Consider the following 16,094-nt stretch of genomic DNA (forward strand, 5'->3'; position numbering starts at 1 on the left):
ACACAGATTTGTATGTCCCACATCCCACACAGATTTGAATGTCCCACACAGATTTGAATGTCCAACACAGATTTGAATGTCCCACACAGATTTGAATGTCCCACATCCCACACAGATTTGAATGTCCCACATCCCACACAGATTTGAATGTCCCACATCCCACACAGATTTGAATGTCCCACACAGATTTGAATGTCCCACATCCTACACAGATTTGAATGTCCCTCACAGATTTGAATGTCCCACACAGATTTGAATGTCCCACACAGATTTGAATGTCCCACACAGATTTGAATGTCCCACATCCCACACAGATTTGAATGTCCAACACAGATTTGAATGTCCAACACAGATTTGAATGTCCCACACAGATTTGAATGTCCCACATCCCACACAGATTTGAATGTCCCACATCCCACACAGATTTGAATGTCCCACATCCCACACAGATTTGAATGTCCCACACAGATTTGAATGTCCCACATCCTACACAGATTTGAATGTCCCTCACAGATTTGAATGTCCCACACAGATTTGAATGTCCCACACAGATTTGAATGTCCCACATCCCACACAGATTTGAATGTCCCACACAGATTTGAATGTCCCACACAGATTTGAATGTCCCACATCCCACACAGATTTGAATGTCCCACATCCCACACAGATTTGAATGTCCCACACAGATTTGAATGTCCCACACAGATTTGAATGTCCCACATCCCACACAGATTTGAATGTCCCAGATCCCACACAGATTTGAATGTCCCACACAGATTTGAATGTCCCACACAGATTTGAATGTCCCACACAGATTTGAATGTCCCACACAGATTTGAATGTCCCACATCCCACACAGATTTGAATGTCCAACACAGATTTGAATGTCCCACACAGATTTGAATGTCCCACATCCCACACAGATTTGAATGTCCCACATCCCACACAGATTTGAATGTCCCACATCCCACACAGATTTGAATGTCCCACACAGATTTGAATGTCCCACACAGATTTGAATGTCCCACACAGATTTGAATGTCCCACATCCCACACAGATTTGAATGTCCCACATTCCACACAGATTTGAATGTCCCACATCCCACACAGATTTGAATGTCCCACACAGATTTGAATGTCCAACACAGATTTGAATGTCCAACACAGATTTGAATGTCCCACATCCTACACAGATTTGAATGTCCCACATCCCACACAGATTTGAATGTCCCACACAGATTTGAATGTCCCACACAGATTTGAATGTCCCACACAGATTTGAATGTCCAACACAGATTTGAATGTCCCACACAGATTTGAATGGCCCACACAGATTTGTATGTCCCACATCCCACACAGATTTGAATGTCCCACACAGATTTGAATGTCCAACACAGATTTGAATGTCCCACACAGATTTGAATGTCCCACACAGATTTGAATGTCCCACATCCCACACAGATTTGAATGTCCCACATCCCACACAGATTTGAATGTCCCTCACAGATTTGAATGTCCCACACAGATTTGAATGTCCCACATCCCACACAGATTTGAATGTCCCACATCCCACACAGATTTGAATGTCCCACATCCCACACAGATTTGAATGTCCAACACAGATTTGAATGTCCCACATCCTACACAGATTTGAATGTCCCACACAGATTTGAATGTCCCACAAAGATTTGAATGTCCCACACAGATTTGAATGTCCCACATCCCACACAGATTTGAATGTCCCACACAGATTTGAATGTCCCACATCCCACACAGATTTGAATGTCCCACACAGATTTGAATGTCCCACACAGATTTGAATGTCCCTGTGCAAATTCCCCACACAAATGCAAATGAAAATTACACACACAAATGCAAATGTAAATTACCCACACAAATGCAAATGTAATTTCCCCACACAAATGCAAATGTAATTTCCCCACACAAACGCAAATGTCCCACATAAAGTTGGTGTCACTGACAATGTCAGTATTGTTTAATTGCAGGTCTCTGACTTTGGATTATCTACTCAACAAACATCCAGTACTTTTGAAAACATGCAAGAGCAATACTGTGGTACTCCATCTTACATGGGTAAGTGTGGTAGACCATCTTACATGGGTAAGTGTGGTAGACCATCTTACATGGGTAAGTAAAGGTAGACCATCTTACATGGGTAAGTAAAGGTAGACCATCTTACATGGGTAAGTGTAGTAGACCATCTTACATGGGTAAGTAAAGGTAGACCATCTTACATGGGTAAGTAAAGGTAGACCATCTTACATGGGTAAGTGTGGTAGACCATCTTACATGGGTAAGTGTGGTAGACCATCTTACATGGGTAAGTGTGGTAGACCGTCTTACATGGGTAAGTAAAGGTAGACCATCTTACATGGGTAAGTGTGGTAGACCATCTTACATGGGTAAGTAAAGGTAGACCATCTTACATGGGTAAGTGTGGTAGACCATCTTACATGGGTAAGTGTGGTAGACCATCTTACATGGGTAAGTGTGGTAGACCATCTTACATGGGTAAGTGTGGTAGACCATCTTACATGGGTAAGTGTGGTAGACCATCTTACATGGGTAAGTGGGGTAGACCATCTTACATGGGTAAGTGGGGTAGACCATCTTACATGGGTAAGTGTGGTAGACCATCTTACATGGGTAAGTAAAGGTAGACCATCTTACATGGGTAAGTGTGGTAGACCGTCTTACATGGGTAAGTAAAGGTAGACCATCTTACATGGGTAAGTGTGGTAGACCATCTTACATGGGTAAGTGTGGTAGACCATCTTACATGGGTAAGTGTGGTAGACCATCTTACATGGGTAAGTGTGGTAGACCATCTTACATGGGTAAGTGTGGTAGACCATCTTACATGGGTAAGTGTGGTAGACCATCTTACATGGGTAAGTGTGGTAGACCATCTTACATGGGTAAGTGGGGTAGACCATCTTACATGGGTAAGTGGGGTAGACCATCTTACATGGGTAAGTGTAGTAGACCATCTTACATGGGTAAGTAAAGGTAGACCATCTTACATGGGTAAGTGTGGTAGACCGTCTTACATGGGTAAGTAAAGGTAGACCATCTTACATGGGTAAGTGTGGTAGACCATCTTACATGGGTAAGTGTGGTAGACCATCTTACATGGGTAAGTGTGGTAGACCATCTTACATGGGTAAGTGTGGTAGACCATCTTACATGGGTAAGTGTGGTAGACCATCTTACATGGGTAAGTGTGGTAGACCATCTTACATGGGTAAGTAAAGGTAGACCATCTTACATGGGTAAGTGTGGTAGACCGTCTTACATGGGTAGGTGTGGTAGACCATCTTACATGGGTAAGTGTGGTAGACCATCTTACATGGGTAAGTAAAGGTAGACCATCTTACATGGGTAAGTGTGGTAGACCATCTTACATGGGTAAGTGTGGTAGACCATCTTACATGGGTAAGTGTGGTAGACCATCTTACATGGGTAAGTGTGGTAGACCGTCTTACATGGGTAAGTAAAGGTAGACCATCTTACATGGGTAAGTGTGGTAGACCATCTTACATGGGTAAGTGTGGTAGACCATCTTACATGGGTAAGTGTGGTAGACCATCTTACATGGGTAAGTAAAGGTAGACCATCTTACATGGGTAAGTGTGGTAGACCATCTTACATGGGTAAGTAAAGGTAGACCATCTTACATGGGTAGGTGTGGTAGACCGTCTTACATGGGTAGGTGTGGTAGACCATCTTACATGGGTAAGTGTGGTAGACCATCTTACATGGGTAAGTAAAGGTAGACCATCTTACATGGGTAAGTAAAGGTAGACCATCTTACATGGGTAGGTAAAGGTAGACCATCTTACATGGGTAGGTGTGGTAGACCGTCTTACATGGGTAGGTGTGGTAGACCATCTTACATGGGTAAGTGTGGTAGACCATCTTACATGGGTAAGTGTGGTAGACCATCTTACATGGGTAAGTAAAGGTAGACCATCTTACATGGGTAAGTAAAGGTAGACCATCTTACATGGGTAGGTGTGGTAGACCATCTTACATGGGTAAGTGTGGTAGACCATCTTACATGGGTAAGTGTGGTAGACCATCTTACATGGGTAAGTGTGGTAGACCATCTTACATGGGTAAGTGTGGTAGACCATCTTACATGGGTAAGTGTAGTAGACCATCTTACATGGGTAAGTGTGGTAGACCATCTTACATGGGTAAGTGTGGTAGACCATCTTACATGGGTAAGTGTGGTAGACCATCTTACATGGGTAAGTGTGGTAGACCATCTTACATGGGTAAGTGTGGTAGACCATCTTACATGGGTAAGTGTGGTAGACCATCTTACATGGGTAAGTGTGGTAGACCATCTTACATGGGTAAGTAAAGGTAGACCATCTTACATGGGTAATTAAAGGTAGACCGTCTTACATGGGTAAGTAAAGGTAGACCATCTTACATGGGTAAGTAAAGGTAGACCATCTTACATGGGTAAGTAAAGGTAGACCATCTTACATGGGTAAGTGTAGTAGACCATCTTACATGGGTAAGTAAAGGTAGACCATCTTACATGGGTAAGTGTGGCTTAGATGTTGCCTTATGATGATTTTGATGTTGTCTTATGATGATGTTGATGTTGCCTTATAATGATGTTGATTGTGTCTTATGATGTTGTTGATTGTGTCTTATGATGTTGTTGATTGTGTCTTATGATGTTGTTGATGTTGCCTTATAATGTTGTTGATTGTGTCCTATGATGTTGATTGTGTCTTATGATGTTGTTGATTGTGTCTTATGATGATGTTGATGTTGCCTTATGATGTTGATGATTGTGTCTTATGATGTTGATGATTGTGTCTTATGATGATGTTGATTGTGTCTTATGATGATGTTGATTGTGTCTTATGATGATGTTGATTGTGTCTTATGATAATGTTGATGATTGTATACAGCTCCTGAAATGAATTCAACTTATTCCTACCCGGTGGATGTCTGGGCTATGGGAATCATTATGTATTATTTGTAAGTTGAACTTTAGCTATTATTTGTAAGTTGAACTTTAGCTATTATTTGTAAGTTGAACTTTAGCTATTATTTGTAAGTTGAAATGTACTTATTATTTGTAAGTTGATCTTTAGCTATTATTTTTAAGAGCTAGCATATGTCGCATGGAAGAGCTAGCTGATTGGCCTTTTTTCTTTACTTTCTCATATTTAAAGTATGGAGGAAGAATTGTTATCGTGCAAAAAATCGAAATAATCGAGATTTTCACAAATTTCATATATAAGAAATATATCAAATTTGTAGTTCTGTATCAACTTTTCAGAGTTTCCTAACAGGCAATTGAACTGATTCTACTTTTGGTTTTTCAAAAGTGTATAACTTGAGTACTGTTTCAGATAGATAAACAAAATTTTACATTAAGTAAATGATCTAATTTTCTGCCTGCTTTCAAATTTTCAGTAATTTCCATTTACCAGAAGTAGTACTTTATGCTTTTTGTGATTTTGCAAAAGACACATATAAAGCACTCATATTCTGCACTATTACACACACATTTTTTGCTGTTCACTTTGTGTGCAATTCTTTTTTCTACCTTACAAAGTTGAAGTTAAAACAAAATAGATTACAAATCATGATTATATCCAGAGAAAGGTTAGGGGAGATCACTCCCGCTTTATTTCTTTCACCAGGCTAACAGAGTACCCTAAGGACAATGAACTGAATGAATTGATATCCAAAGAGGGGCCAACATTTGAAGAGCCTCAATGGTCTGGGGTCAGCCATCAAGGTAATCATTTGCTCTCTTTAGGGTTAGGGTCAGCCATCAAGGTAATCATTTGCTCTCTTTAGGGTTAGGGTTAGGGTCAGCCATCAAGGTAATCATTTGCTCTCTTTAGGGTTAGGGTTAGGGTCAGCCATCAAGGTAATCATTTGCTCTCTTTAGGGTTAGGGTTAGGGTCAGCCATCAAGGTAATCATTTGCTCTCTTTAGGGTTAGGGTCAGCCATCAAGGTAATCATTTGCTCTCTTTAGGGTCAGCCATCAAGGTAATCATTTGCTCTCTTTAGGGTCAGCCATCAAGGTAATCATTTGCTCTCTTTAGGGTCAGCCATCAAGGTAATCATTTGCTCTCTTTAGGGTTAGGGTCAGCCATCAAGGTAATCATTTGCTCTCTTTAGGGTTAGGGTCAGCCATCAAGGTAATCATTTGCTCTCTTTAGGGTTAGGGTCAGCCATCAAGGTAATCATTTGCTCTCTTTAGGGTTAGGGTCAGCCATCAAGGTAATCATTTGCTCTCTTTAGGGTTAGGGTTAGGGTCAGCCATCAAGGTAATCTTTTGCTCTCTTTAGGGTTAGGGTCAGCCATCAAGGTAATCATTTGCTCTCTTTAGGGTTAGGGTTAGGGTCAGCCATCAAGGTAATCTTTTGCTCTCTTTAGGGTTAGGGTCAGCCATCAAGGTAATCATTTGCTCTCTTTAGGGTTAGGGTTAGGGTCAGCCATCAAGGTAATCTTTTGCTCTCTTTAGGGTTAGGGTCAGCCATCAAGGTAATCATTTGCTCTCTTTAGGGTTAGGGTTAGGGTCAGCCATCAAGGTAATCATTTGCTCTCTTTAGGGTTAGGGTCAGCCATCAAGGTAATCATTTGCTCTCTTTAGGGTTAGGGTTAGGGTCAGCCATCAAGGTAATCTTTTGCTCTCTTTAGGGTTAGGGTCAGCCATCAAGGTAATCATTTGCTCTCTTTAGGGTTAGGGTTAGGGTCAGCCATCAAGGTAATCATTTGCTCTCTTTAGGGTTAGGGTTAGGGTCAGCCATCAAGGTAATCATTTGCTCTCTTTAGGGTTAGGGTTAGCCATCAAGGTAATCATTTGCTCTCTTTAGGGTTAGGGTTAGGGTTAGGGTCAGCCATCAAGGTAATCATTTGCTCTCTTTAGGGTTAGGGTTAGGGTTAGGGTCAGCCATCAAGGTAATCATTTGCTCTCTTTAGGGTTAGGGTCAGCCATCAAGGTAATCATTTGCTCTCTTTAGGGTTAGGGTCAGCCATCAAGGTAATCATTTACTCTCTTTAGGGTTAGGGTCAGCCATCAAGGTAATCATTTGCTCTCTTTAGGGTCAGCCATCAAGGTAATCATTTGCTCTCTTTAGCGTTAGGGTTAGGGTCAGCCATCAAGGTAATCATTTGCTCTCTTTAGGGTTAGGGTCAGCCATCAAGGTAATCATTTGCTCTCTTTAGGGTTAGGGTCAGCCATCAAGGTAATCATTTGCTCTCTTTAGGGTTAGGGTTAGCCATCAAGGTAATCATTTGCTCTCTTTAGGGTTAGGGTTAGGGTTAGGGTCAGCCATCAAGGTAATCATTTGCTCTCTTTAGGGTTAGGGTCAGCCATCAAGGTAATCATTTGCTCTCTTTAGGGTTAGGGTCAGTCATCAAGGTAATCATTTGCTCTCTTTAGGGTTAGGGTTAGGGTCAGCCATCAAGGTAATCATTTGCTCTCTTTAGGGTTAGGGTCAGCCATCAAGGTAATCATTTGCTCTCTTTTGGGTTAGGGTTAGGGTCAGCCATCAAGGTAATCATTTGCTCTCTTTAGGGTTAGGGTTAGGGTTAGCCATCAAGGTAATCATTTGCTCTCTTTAGGGTTAGGGTCAGCCATCAAGGTAATCATTTGCTCTCTTTAGGGTTAGGGTTAGGGTCAGCCATCAAGGTAATCATTTGCTCTCTTTAGGGTTAGGGTTAGCCATCAAGGTAATCATTTGCTCTCTTTAGGGTTAGGGTCAGCCATCAAGGTAATCATTTGCTCTCTTTAGGGTTAGGGTCAGCCATCAAGGTAATTATTTGCTCTCTTTAGGGTTAGGGTTAGGGTCAGCCATCAAGGTAATCATTTGCTCTCTTTAGGGTTAGGGTTAGGGTCAGCCATCAAGGTAATCATTTGCTCTCTTTAGGGTTAGGGTTCGGGTCAGCCATCAAGGTAATTATTTGCTCTCTTTAGGGTTAGGGTCAGCCATCAAGGTAATCATTTGCTCTCTTTAGGGTTAGGGTCAGCCATCAAGGTAATCATTTACTCTCTTTAGGGTTAGGGTCAGCCATCAAGGTAATCATTTGCTCTCTTTAGGGTTAGGGTCAGCCATCAAGGTAATCATTTGCTCTCTTTAGGGTAAGGGTTAGGGTCAGCCATCAAGGTAATTATTTGCTCTCTTTAGGGTTAGGGTTAGCCATCAAGGTAATCATTTGCTCTCTTTAGGGTTAGGGTCAGCCATTAAGGTAATCATTTGCTCTCTTTAGGGTTAGGGTTAGGGTCAGCCATCAAGGTAATTATTTGCTCTCTTTAGGGTTAGGGTCAGCCATCAAGGTAATCATTTGCTCTCGTTAGGGTTAGGGTCAGCCATCAAGGAAATTATTTGCTCTCTTTAGGGTTAGGGTCAGCCATCAAGGTAATCATTTGCTCTCTTTAGGGTTAGGGTCAGCCATCAAGGTAATCATTTGCTCTCTTTAGGGTTAGGGTTAGCCATCAAGGTAATCATTTGCTCTCTTTAGGGTTAGGGTCAGCCATCAAGGTAATCATTTGCTCTCTTTAGGGTTAGGGTTAGCCATCAAGGTAATCTTTTGCTCTCTTTAGGGTTAGGGTCAGCCATCAAGGTAATCATTTGCTCTCTTTAGGGTTAGGGTTAGGGTCAGCCATCAAGGTAATCATTTGCTCTCTTTAGGGTTAGGGTTAGCCATCAAGGTAATCATTTGCTCTCTTTAGGGTTAGGGTCAGCCATCAAGGTAATCATTTGCTCTCTTTAGGGTTAGGGTCAGCCATCAAGGTAATTATTTGCTCTCTTTAGGGTTAGGGTTAGGGTCAGCCATCAAGGTAATCATTTGCTCTCTTTAGGGTTAGGGTTAGCCATCAAGGTAATCATTTGCTCTCTTTAGGGTTAGGGTCAGCCATCAAGGTAATCATTTGCTCTCTTTAGGGTTAGGGTTAGGGTCAGCCATCAAGGTAATCATTTGCTCTCTTTAGGGTTAGGGTTAGCCATCAAGGTAATCATTTGCTCTCTTTAGGGTTAGGGTCAGCCATCAAGGTAATCATTTGCTCTCTTTAGGGTTAGGGTCAGCCATCAAGGTAATTATTTGCTCTCTTTAGGGTTAGGGTTAGGGTCAGCCATCAAGGTAATCATTTGCTCTCTTTAGGGTTAGGGTTAGGGTTAGCCATCAAGGTAATCATTTGCTCTCTTTAGGGTTAGGGTTAGCCATCAAGGTAATCATTTGCTCTCTTTAGGGTTAGGGTCAGCCATCAAGGTAATCATTTGCTCTCTTTAGGGTTAGGGTTAGGGTTAGCCATCAAGGTAATCATTTGCTCTCTTTAGGGTTAGGGTTAGGGTCAGCCATCAAGGTAATCATTTGCTCTCTTTAGGGTTAGGGTTAGGGTCAGCCATCAAGGTAATTATTTGCTCTCTTTAGGGTTAGGGTCAGCCATCAAGGTAATCATTTGCTCTCTTTAGGGTTAGGGTCAGCCATCAAGGTAATCATTTGCTCTCTTTAGGGTTAGGGTTAGCCATCAAGGTAATCATTTGCTCTCTTTAGGGTTAGGGTCAGCCATCAAGGTAATCATTTGCTCTCTTTAGGGTTAGGGTTAGCCATCAAGGTAATCTTTTGCTCTCTTTAGGGTTAGGGTCAGCCATCAAGGTAATCATTTGCTCTCTTTAGGGTTAGGGTTAGGGTCAGCCATCAAGGTAATCATTTGCTCTCTATAGGGTTAGGGTTAGCCATCAAGGTAATCATTTGCTCTCTTTAGGGTTAGGGTCAGCCATCAAGGTAATCATTTGCTCTCTTTAGGGTTAGGGTCAGCCATCAAGGTAATCATTTGCTCTCTTTAGGGTTAGGGTTAGCCATCAAGGTAATCATTTGCTCTCTTTAGGGTTAGGGTCAGCCATCAAGGTAATCATTTGCTCTCTTTAGGGTTAGGGTCAGCCATCAAGGTAATTATTTGCTCTCTTTAGGGTTAGGGTTAGGGTCAGCCATCAAGGTAATCATTTGCTCTATTTAGGGTTAGGGTTAGCCATCAAGGTAATCATTTGCTCTCTTTAGGGTTAGGGTTAGCCATCAAGGTAATCATTTGCTCTCTTTAGGGTTAGGGTCAGCCATCAAGGTAATCATTTGCTCTCTTTAGGGTTAGGGTTAGGGTTAGCCATCAAGGTAATCATTTGCTCTCTTTAGGGTTAGGGTTAGGGTCAGCCATCAAGGTAATCATTTGCTCTCTTTAGGGTTAGGGTTAGCCATCAAGGTAATCATTTGCTCTCTTTAGGGTTAGGGTTAGGGTCAGCCATCAAGGTAATCATTTGCTCTCTTTAGGGTTAGGGTTAGCCATCAAGGTAATCATTTGCTCTCTTTAGGGTTAGGGTTCGGGTCAGCCATCAAGATAATCATTTGCTCTCTTTAGGGTTAGGGTTAGCCATCAAGGTAATCATTTGCTCTCTTTAGGGTTAGGGTCAGCCATCAAGGTAATCATTTGCTCTCTTTAGGGTTAGAGTCAGCCATCAAGGTAATTATTTGCTCTCTTTAGGGTTAGGGTTAGGGTCAGCCATCAAGGTAATCATTTGCTCTCTTTAGGGTTAGGGTTAGGGTTAGCCATCAAGGTAATCATTTGCTCTCTTTAGGGTTAGGGTCAGCCATCAAGGTAATCATTTGCTCTCTTTAGGGTTAGGGTTAGGGTCAGCCATCAAGGTAATCATTTGCTCTCTTTAGGGTTAGGGTTAGCCATCAAGGTAATCATTTGCTCTCTTTAGGGTTAGGGTCAGCCATCAAGGTAATCATTTGCTCTCTTTAGGGTTAGGGTCAGCCATCAAGGTAATTATTTGCTCTCTTTAGGGTTAGGGTTAGGGTCAGCCATCAAGGTAATCATTTGCTCTCTTTAGGGTTAGGGTTAGGGTCAGCCATCAAGGTAATCATTTGCTCTCTTTAGGGTTAGGGTTCGGGTCAGCCATCAAGGTAATTATTTGCTCTCTTTAGGGTTAGGGTCAGCCATCAAGGTAATCATTTGCTCTCTTTAGGGTTAGGGTCAGCCATCAAGGTAATCATTTACTCTCTTTAGGGTTAGGGTCAGCCATCAAGGTAATCATTTGCTCTCTTTAGGGTTAGGGTCAGCCATCAAGGTAATCATTTGCTCTCTTTAGGGTAAGGGTTAGGGTCAGCCATCAAGGTAATTATTTGCTCTCTTTAGGGTTAGGGTTAGCCATCAAGGTAATCATTTGCTCTCTTTAGGGTTAGGGTCAGCCATCAAGGTAATCATTTGCTCTCTTTAGGGTTAGGATTAGGGTCAGCCATCAAGGTAATTATTTGCTCTCTTTAGGGTTAGGGTCAGCCATCAAGGTAATCATTTGCTCTCGTTAGGGTTAGGGTCAGCCATCAAGGAAATTATTTGCTCTCTTTAGGGTTAGGGTCAGCCATCAAGGTAATCATTTGCTCTCTTTAGGGTTAGGGTCAGCCATCAAGGTAATCATTTGCTCTCTTTAGGGTTAGGGTTAGCCATCAAGGTAATCATTTGCTCTCTTTAGGGTTAGGGTCAGCCATCAAGGTAATCATTTGCTCTCTTTAGGGTTAGGGTTAGCCATCAAGGTAATCTTTTGCTCTCTTTAGGGTTAGGGTCAGCCATCAAGGTAATCATTTGCTCTCTTTAGGGTTAGGGTTAGGGTCAGCCATCAAGGTAATCATTTGCTCTCTTTAGGGTTAGGGTTAGCCATCAAGGTAATCATTTGCTCTCTTTAGGGTTAGGGTCAGCCATCAAGGTAATCATTTGCTCTCTTTAGGGTTAGGGTCAGCCATCAAGGTAATTATTTGCTCTCTTTAGGGTTAGGGTTAGGGTCAGCCATCAAGGTAATCATTTGCTCTCTTTAGGGTTAGGGTTAGCCATCAAGGTAATCATTTGCTCTCTTTAGGGTTAGGGTCAGCCATCAAGGTAATCATTTGCTCTCTTTAGGGTTAGGGTTAGGGTCAGCCATCAAGGTAATCATTTGCTCTCTTTAGGGTTAGGGTTAGCCATCAAGGTAATCATTTGCTCTCTTTAGGGTTAGGGTCAGCCATCAAGGTAATCATTTGCTCTCTTTAGGGTTAGGGTCAGCCATCAAGGTAATTATTTGCTCTCTTTAGGATTAGGGTTAGGGTCAGCCATCAAGGTAATCATTTGCTCTCTTTAGGGTTAGGGTTAGCCATCAAGGTAATCATTTGCTCTCTTTAGGGTTAGGGTTAGCCATCAAGGTAATCATTTGCTCTCTTTAGGGTTAGGGTCAGCCATCAAGGTAATCATTTGCTCTCTTTAGGGTTAGGGTTAGGGTTAGCCATCAAGGTAATCATTTGCTCTCTTTAGGGTTAGGGTTAGGGTCAGCCATCAAGGTAATCATTTGCTCTCTTTAGGGTTAGGGTTAGGGTCAGCCATCAAGGTAATTATTTGCTCTCTTTAGGGTTAGGGTCAGCCATCAAGGTAATCATTTGCTCTCTTTAGGGTTAGGGTCAGCCATCAAGGTAATCATTTGCTCTCTTTAGGGTTAGGGTTAGCCATCAAGGTAATCATTTGCTCTCTTTAGGGTTAGGGTCAGCCATCAAGGTAATCATTTGCTCTCTTTAGGGTTAGGGTTAGCCATCAAGGTAATCTTTTGCTCTCTTTAGGGTTAGGGTCAGCCATCAAGGTAATCATTTGCTCTCTTTAGGGTTAGGGTTAGGGTCAGCCATCAAGGTAATCATTTGCTCTCTATAGGGTTAGGGTTAGCCATCAAGGTAATCATTTGCTCTCTTTAGGGTTAGGGTCAGCCATCAAGGTAATCATTTGCTCTCTTTAGGGTTAGGGTCAGCCATCAAGGTAATCATTTGCTCTCTTTAGGGTTAGGGTTAGCCATCAAGGTAATCATTTGCTCTCTTTAGGGTTAGGGTCAGCCATCAAGGTAATCATTTGCTCTCTTTAGGGTTAGGGTTAGCCATCAAGGTAATCTTTTGCTCTCTTTAGGGTTAGGGTCAGCCATCAAGGTAATCATTTGCTCTCTTTAGGGTTAGGGTTAGGGTCAGCCATCAAGGTAATCATTTGCTCTCTTTAGGGTTAGGGTTAGCCATCAAGGTAATCATTTGCTCTCTTTAGGGTTAGGGTCAGCCATCAAGGTAATCATTTGCTCTCTTTAGGGTTAGGGTCAGCCATCAAGGTAATTATTTGCTCTCTTTAGGGTTAGGGTTAGGGTCAGCCATCAAGGTAATCATTTGCTCTATTTAGGGTTAGGGTTAGCTATCAAGGTAATCATTTGCTCTCTTTAGGGTTAGGGTTAGCCATCAAGGTAATCATTTGCTCTCTTTAGGGTTAGGGTCAGCCATCAAGGTAATTATTTGCTCTCTTTAGGGTTAGGGTCAGCCATCAAGGTTATCATTTGCTCTCTTTAGGGTTAGGGTTAGGGTCAGCCATCAAGGTAATCATTTGCTCTCTTTAGGGTTAGGGTTAGGGTCAGCCATCAAGGTAATTATTTGCTCTCTTTAGGGTTAGGGTCAGCCATCAAGGTAATCATTTGCTCTCTTTAGGGTTAGGGTTAGCCATCAAGGTAATCATTTGCTCTCTTTAGGGTTAGGGTCAGCAATCAAGGTAATCATTTGCTCTCTTTAGGATTAGGGTTAGCCATCAAGGTAATCATTTGCTCTCTTTAGGGTTAGGGTTAGGGTTAGCCATCAAGGTAATCATTTGCTCTCTTTAGGGTTAGGGTTAGGGTCAGCCATTAAGGTAATCATTTGCTCTCTTTAGGGTTAGGGTTAGGGTTAGCCATCAAGGTAATCATTTGCTCTCTTTAGGGTTAGGGTTAGGGTCAGCCATCAAGGTAATCATTTGCTCTCTTTAGGGTTAGGGTTAGCCATCAAGGTAATCATTTGCTCTCTTTAGGGTTAGGGTTAGGGTCAGCCATCAAGGTAATCATTTGCTCTCTTTAGGGTTAGGGTTAGCCATCAAGGTAATCATTTGCTCTCTTTAGGGTTAGGGTCAGCCATCAAGGTAATCATTTGCTCTCTTTAGGGTTAGGGTCAGCCATCAATGTAATCATTTGCTCTCTTTAGAGTTAGGGTCAGCCATCAAGGTAATCATTTGCTCTCTTTAGGGTTAGGGTTAGCCATCAAGGTAATCATTTGCTCTCTTTAGGGTTAGGGTTAGGGTTAGCCATCAAGGTAATCATTTGCTCTCTTTAGGGTTAGGGTTAGCCATCAAGGCAATCATTTGCTCTCTTTAGGGTTAGGGTTAGCCATCAAGGTAATCATTTGCTCTCTTTAGGGTTAGGGTCAGCCATCAAGGTAATCATTTGCTCTCTTTAGGGTCAGCCATCAAGGTAATCATTTGCTCTCTTTAGGGTTAGGGTTAGCCATCAAGGTAATCATTTGCTCTCTTTAGGGTTAGGGTTAGCCATCAAGGTAATCATTTGCTCTCTTTAGGGTTAGGGTTAGGGTCAACCATCAAGGTAATCATTTGCTCTCTTTAGGGTTAGGGTCAGCCATCAAGGTAATCATTTGCTCTCTTTAGGGTTAGGGTTAGGGTCAGCCATCAAGGTAATCATTTGCTCTCTTTAGGGTTAGGGTCAGCCATCAAGGTAATCATTTGCTCTCTTTAGGGTTAGGGTTAGGGTCAGCCATCAAGGTAATTATTTGCTCTCTTTAGGGTTAGGGTCAGCCATCAAGGTTATCATTTGCTCTCTTTAGGGTTAGGGTTAGGGTCAGCCATCAAGGTAATCATTTGCTCTCTTTAGGGTTAGGGTTAGGGTCAGCCATCAAGGTAATTATTTGCTCTCTTTAGGGTTAGGGTCAGCCATCAAGGTAATCATTTGCTCTCTTTAGGGTTAGGGTTAGCCATCAAGGTAATCATTTGCTCTCTTTAGGGTTAGGGTCAGCCATCAAGGTAATCATTTGCTCTCTTTAGGATTAGGGTTAGCGATCAAGGTAATCATTTGCTCTCTTTAGGGTTAGGGTTAGGGTTAGCCATCAAGGTAATCATTTGCTCTCTTTAGGGTTAGGGTTAGGGTCAGCCATCAAGGTAATCATTTGCTCTCTTTAGGGTTAGGGTTAGGGTTAGCCATCAAGGTAATCATTTGCTCTCTTTAGGGTTAGGGTCAGCCATCAAGGTAATCATTTGCTCTCTTTAGGGTTAGGGTTAGCCATCAAGGTAATCATTTGCTCTCTTTAGGGTTAGGGTTAGGGTCAGCCATCAAGGTAATCATTTGCTCTCTTTAGGGTTAGGGTTAGCCATCAAGGTAATCATTTGCTCTCTTTAGGGTTAGGGTTAGCCATCAAGGTAATCATTTGCTCTCTTTAGGGTTAGGGTCAGCCATCAAGGTAATCATTTGCTCTCTTTAGGGTTAGGGTCAGCCATCAATGTAATCATTTGCTCTCTTTAGGGTTAGGGTTAGCCATCAAGGTAATCATTTGCTCTCTTTAGGGTTAGGGTTAGCCATCAAGGTAATCATTTGCTCTCTTTAGGGTTAGGGTTAGGGTTAGCCATCAAGGTAATCATTTGCTCTCTTTAGGGTTAGGGTTAGCCATCAAGGTAATCATTTGCTCTCTTTAGGGTTAGGGTTAGCCATCAAGGTAATCATTTGCTCTCTTTAGGGTTAGGGTCAGCCATCAAGGTAATCATTTGCTCTCTTTAGGGTCAGCCATCAAGGTAATCATTTGCTCTCTTTAGGGTTAGGGTCAGCCATCAAGGTAATCATTTGCTCTCTTTAGGGTTAGGGTTAGCCATCAAGGTAATCATTTGCTCTCTTTAGGGTTAGGGTTAGGGTCAGCCATCAAGGTAATCATTTGCTCTCTTTAGGGTTAGGGTCAGCCATCAAGGTAATCATTTGCTCTCTTTAGGGTTAGGGTTAGGGTCAGCCATCAAGGTAATCATTTGCTCTCTTTAGGGTTAGGGTCAGCCATCAAGGTAATCATTTGCTCTCTTTAGGGTTAGGGTTAGGGTCAGCCATCAAGGTAATCATTTGCTCTCTTTCGGGTTAGGGTTAGCCATCAAGGTAATCATTTGCTCTCCTAGGGTTAGGGTTAGCCATCAAGGTAATCATTTGCTCTCTTTAGGGTTAGGGTCAGCCATCAAGGTAATCATTAGCTCTCCTAGGGT

The 16,094-nt window shown here is 42.3% G+C and overlaps 1 protein-coding gene across 5 annotated transcripts in view; it reads left to right on the forward strand.

Annotated features, from left to right (window-relative positions):
- The window catches only part of LOC131954239 (serine/threonine-protein kinase 33), a 66,721-nt gene that overhangs the window by 28,758 nt on the left and 21,869 nt on the right, over positions 1 to 16,094 (forward strand). For all 5 annotated transcript variants that reach the window (XM_059317808.1, XM_059317809.1, XM_059317805.1 and 2 more), the window contains 3 exons: positions 2,007 to 2,094; positions 4,956 to 5,025; positions 5,697 to 5,794. In XM_059317808.1, coding sequence (XP_059173791.1) covers positions 2,007 to 2,094; positions 4,956 to 5,025; positions 5,697 to 5,794 — 256 coding nt within the window. The remainder of the gene's footprint in view (positions 1 to 2,006; positions 2,095 to 4,955; positions 5,026 to 5,696; positions 5,795 to 16,094) is intronic.

The sequence above is a fragment of the Physella acuta genome, unplaced genomic scaffold (assembly GCF_028476545.2).
Source record: "Physella acuta isolate Inbredline_101_S28 unplaced genomic scaffold, ASM2847654v3 ptg000982l, whole genome shotgun sequence".
In the NCBI taxonomy this organism is placed as follows: Eukaryota; Metazoa; Mollusca; class Gastropoda; family Physidae; genus Physella; species Physella acuta.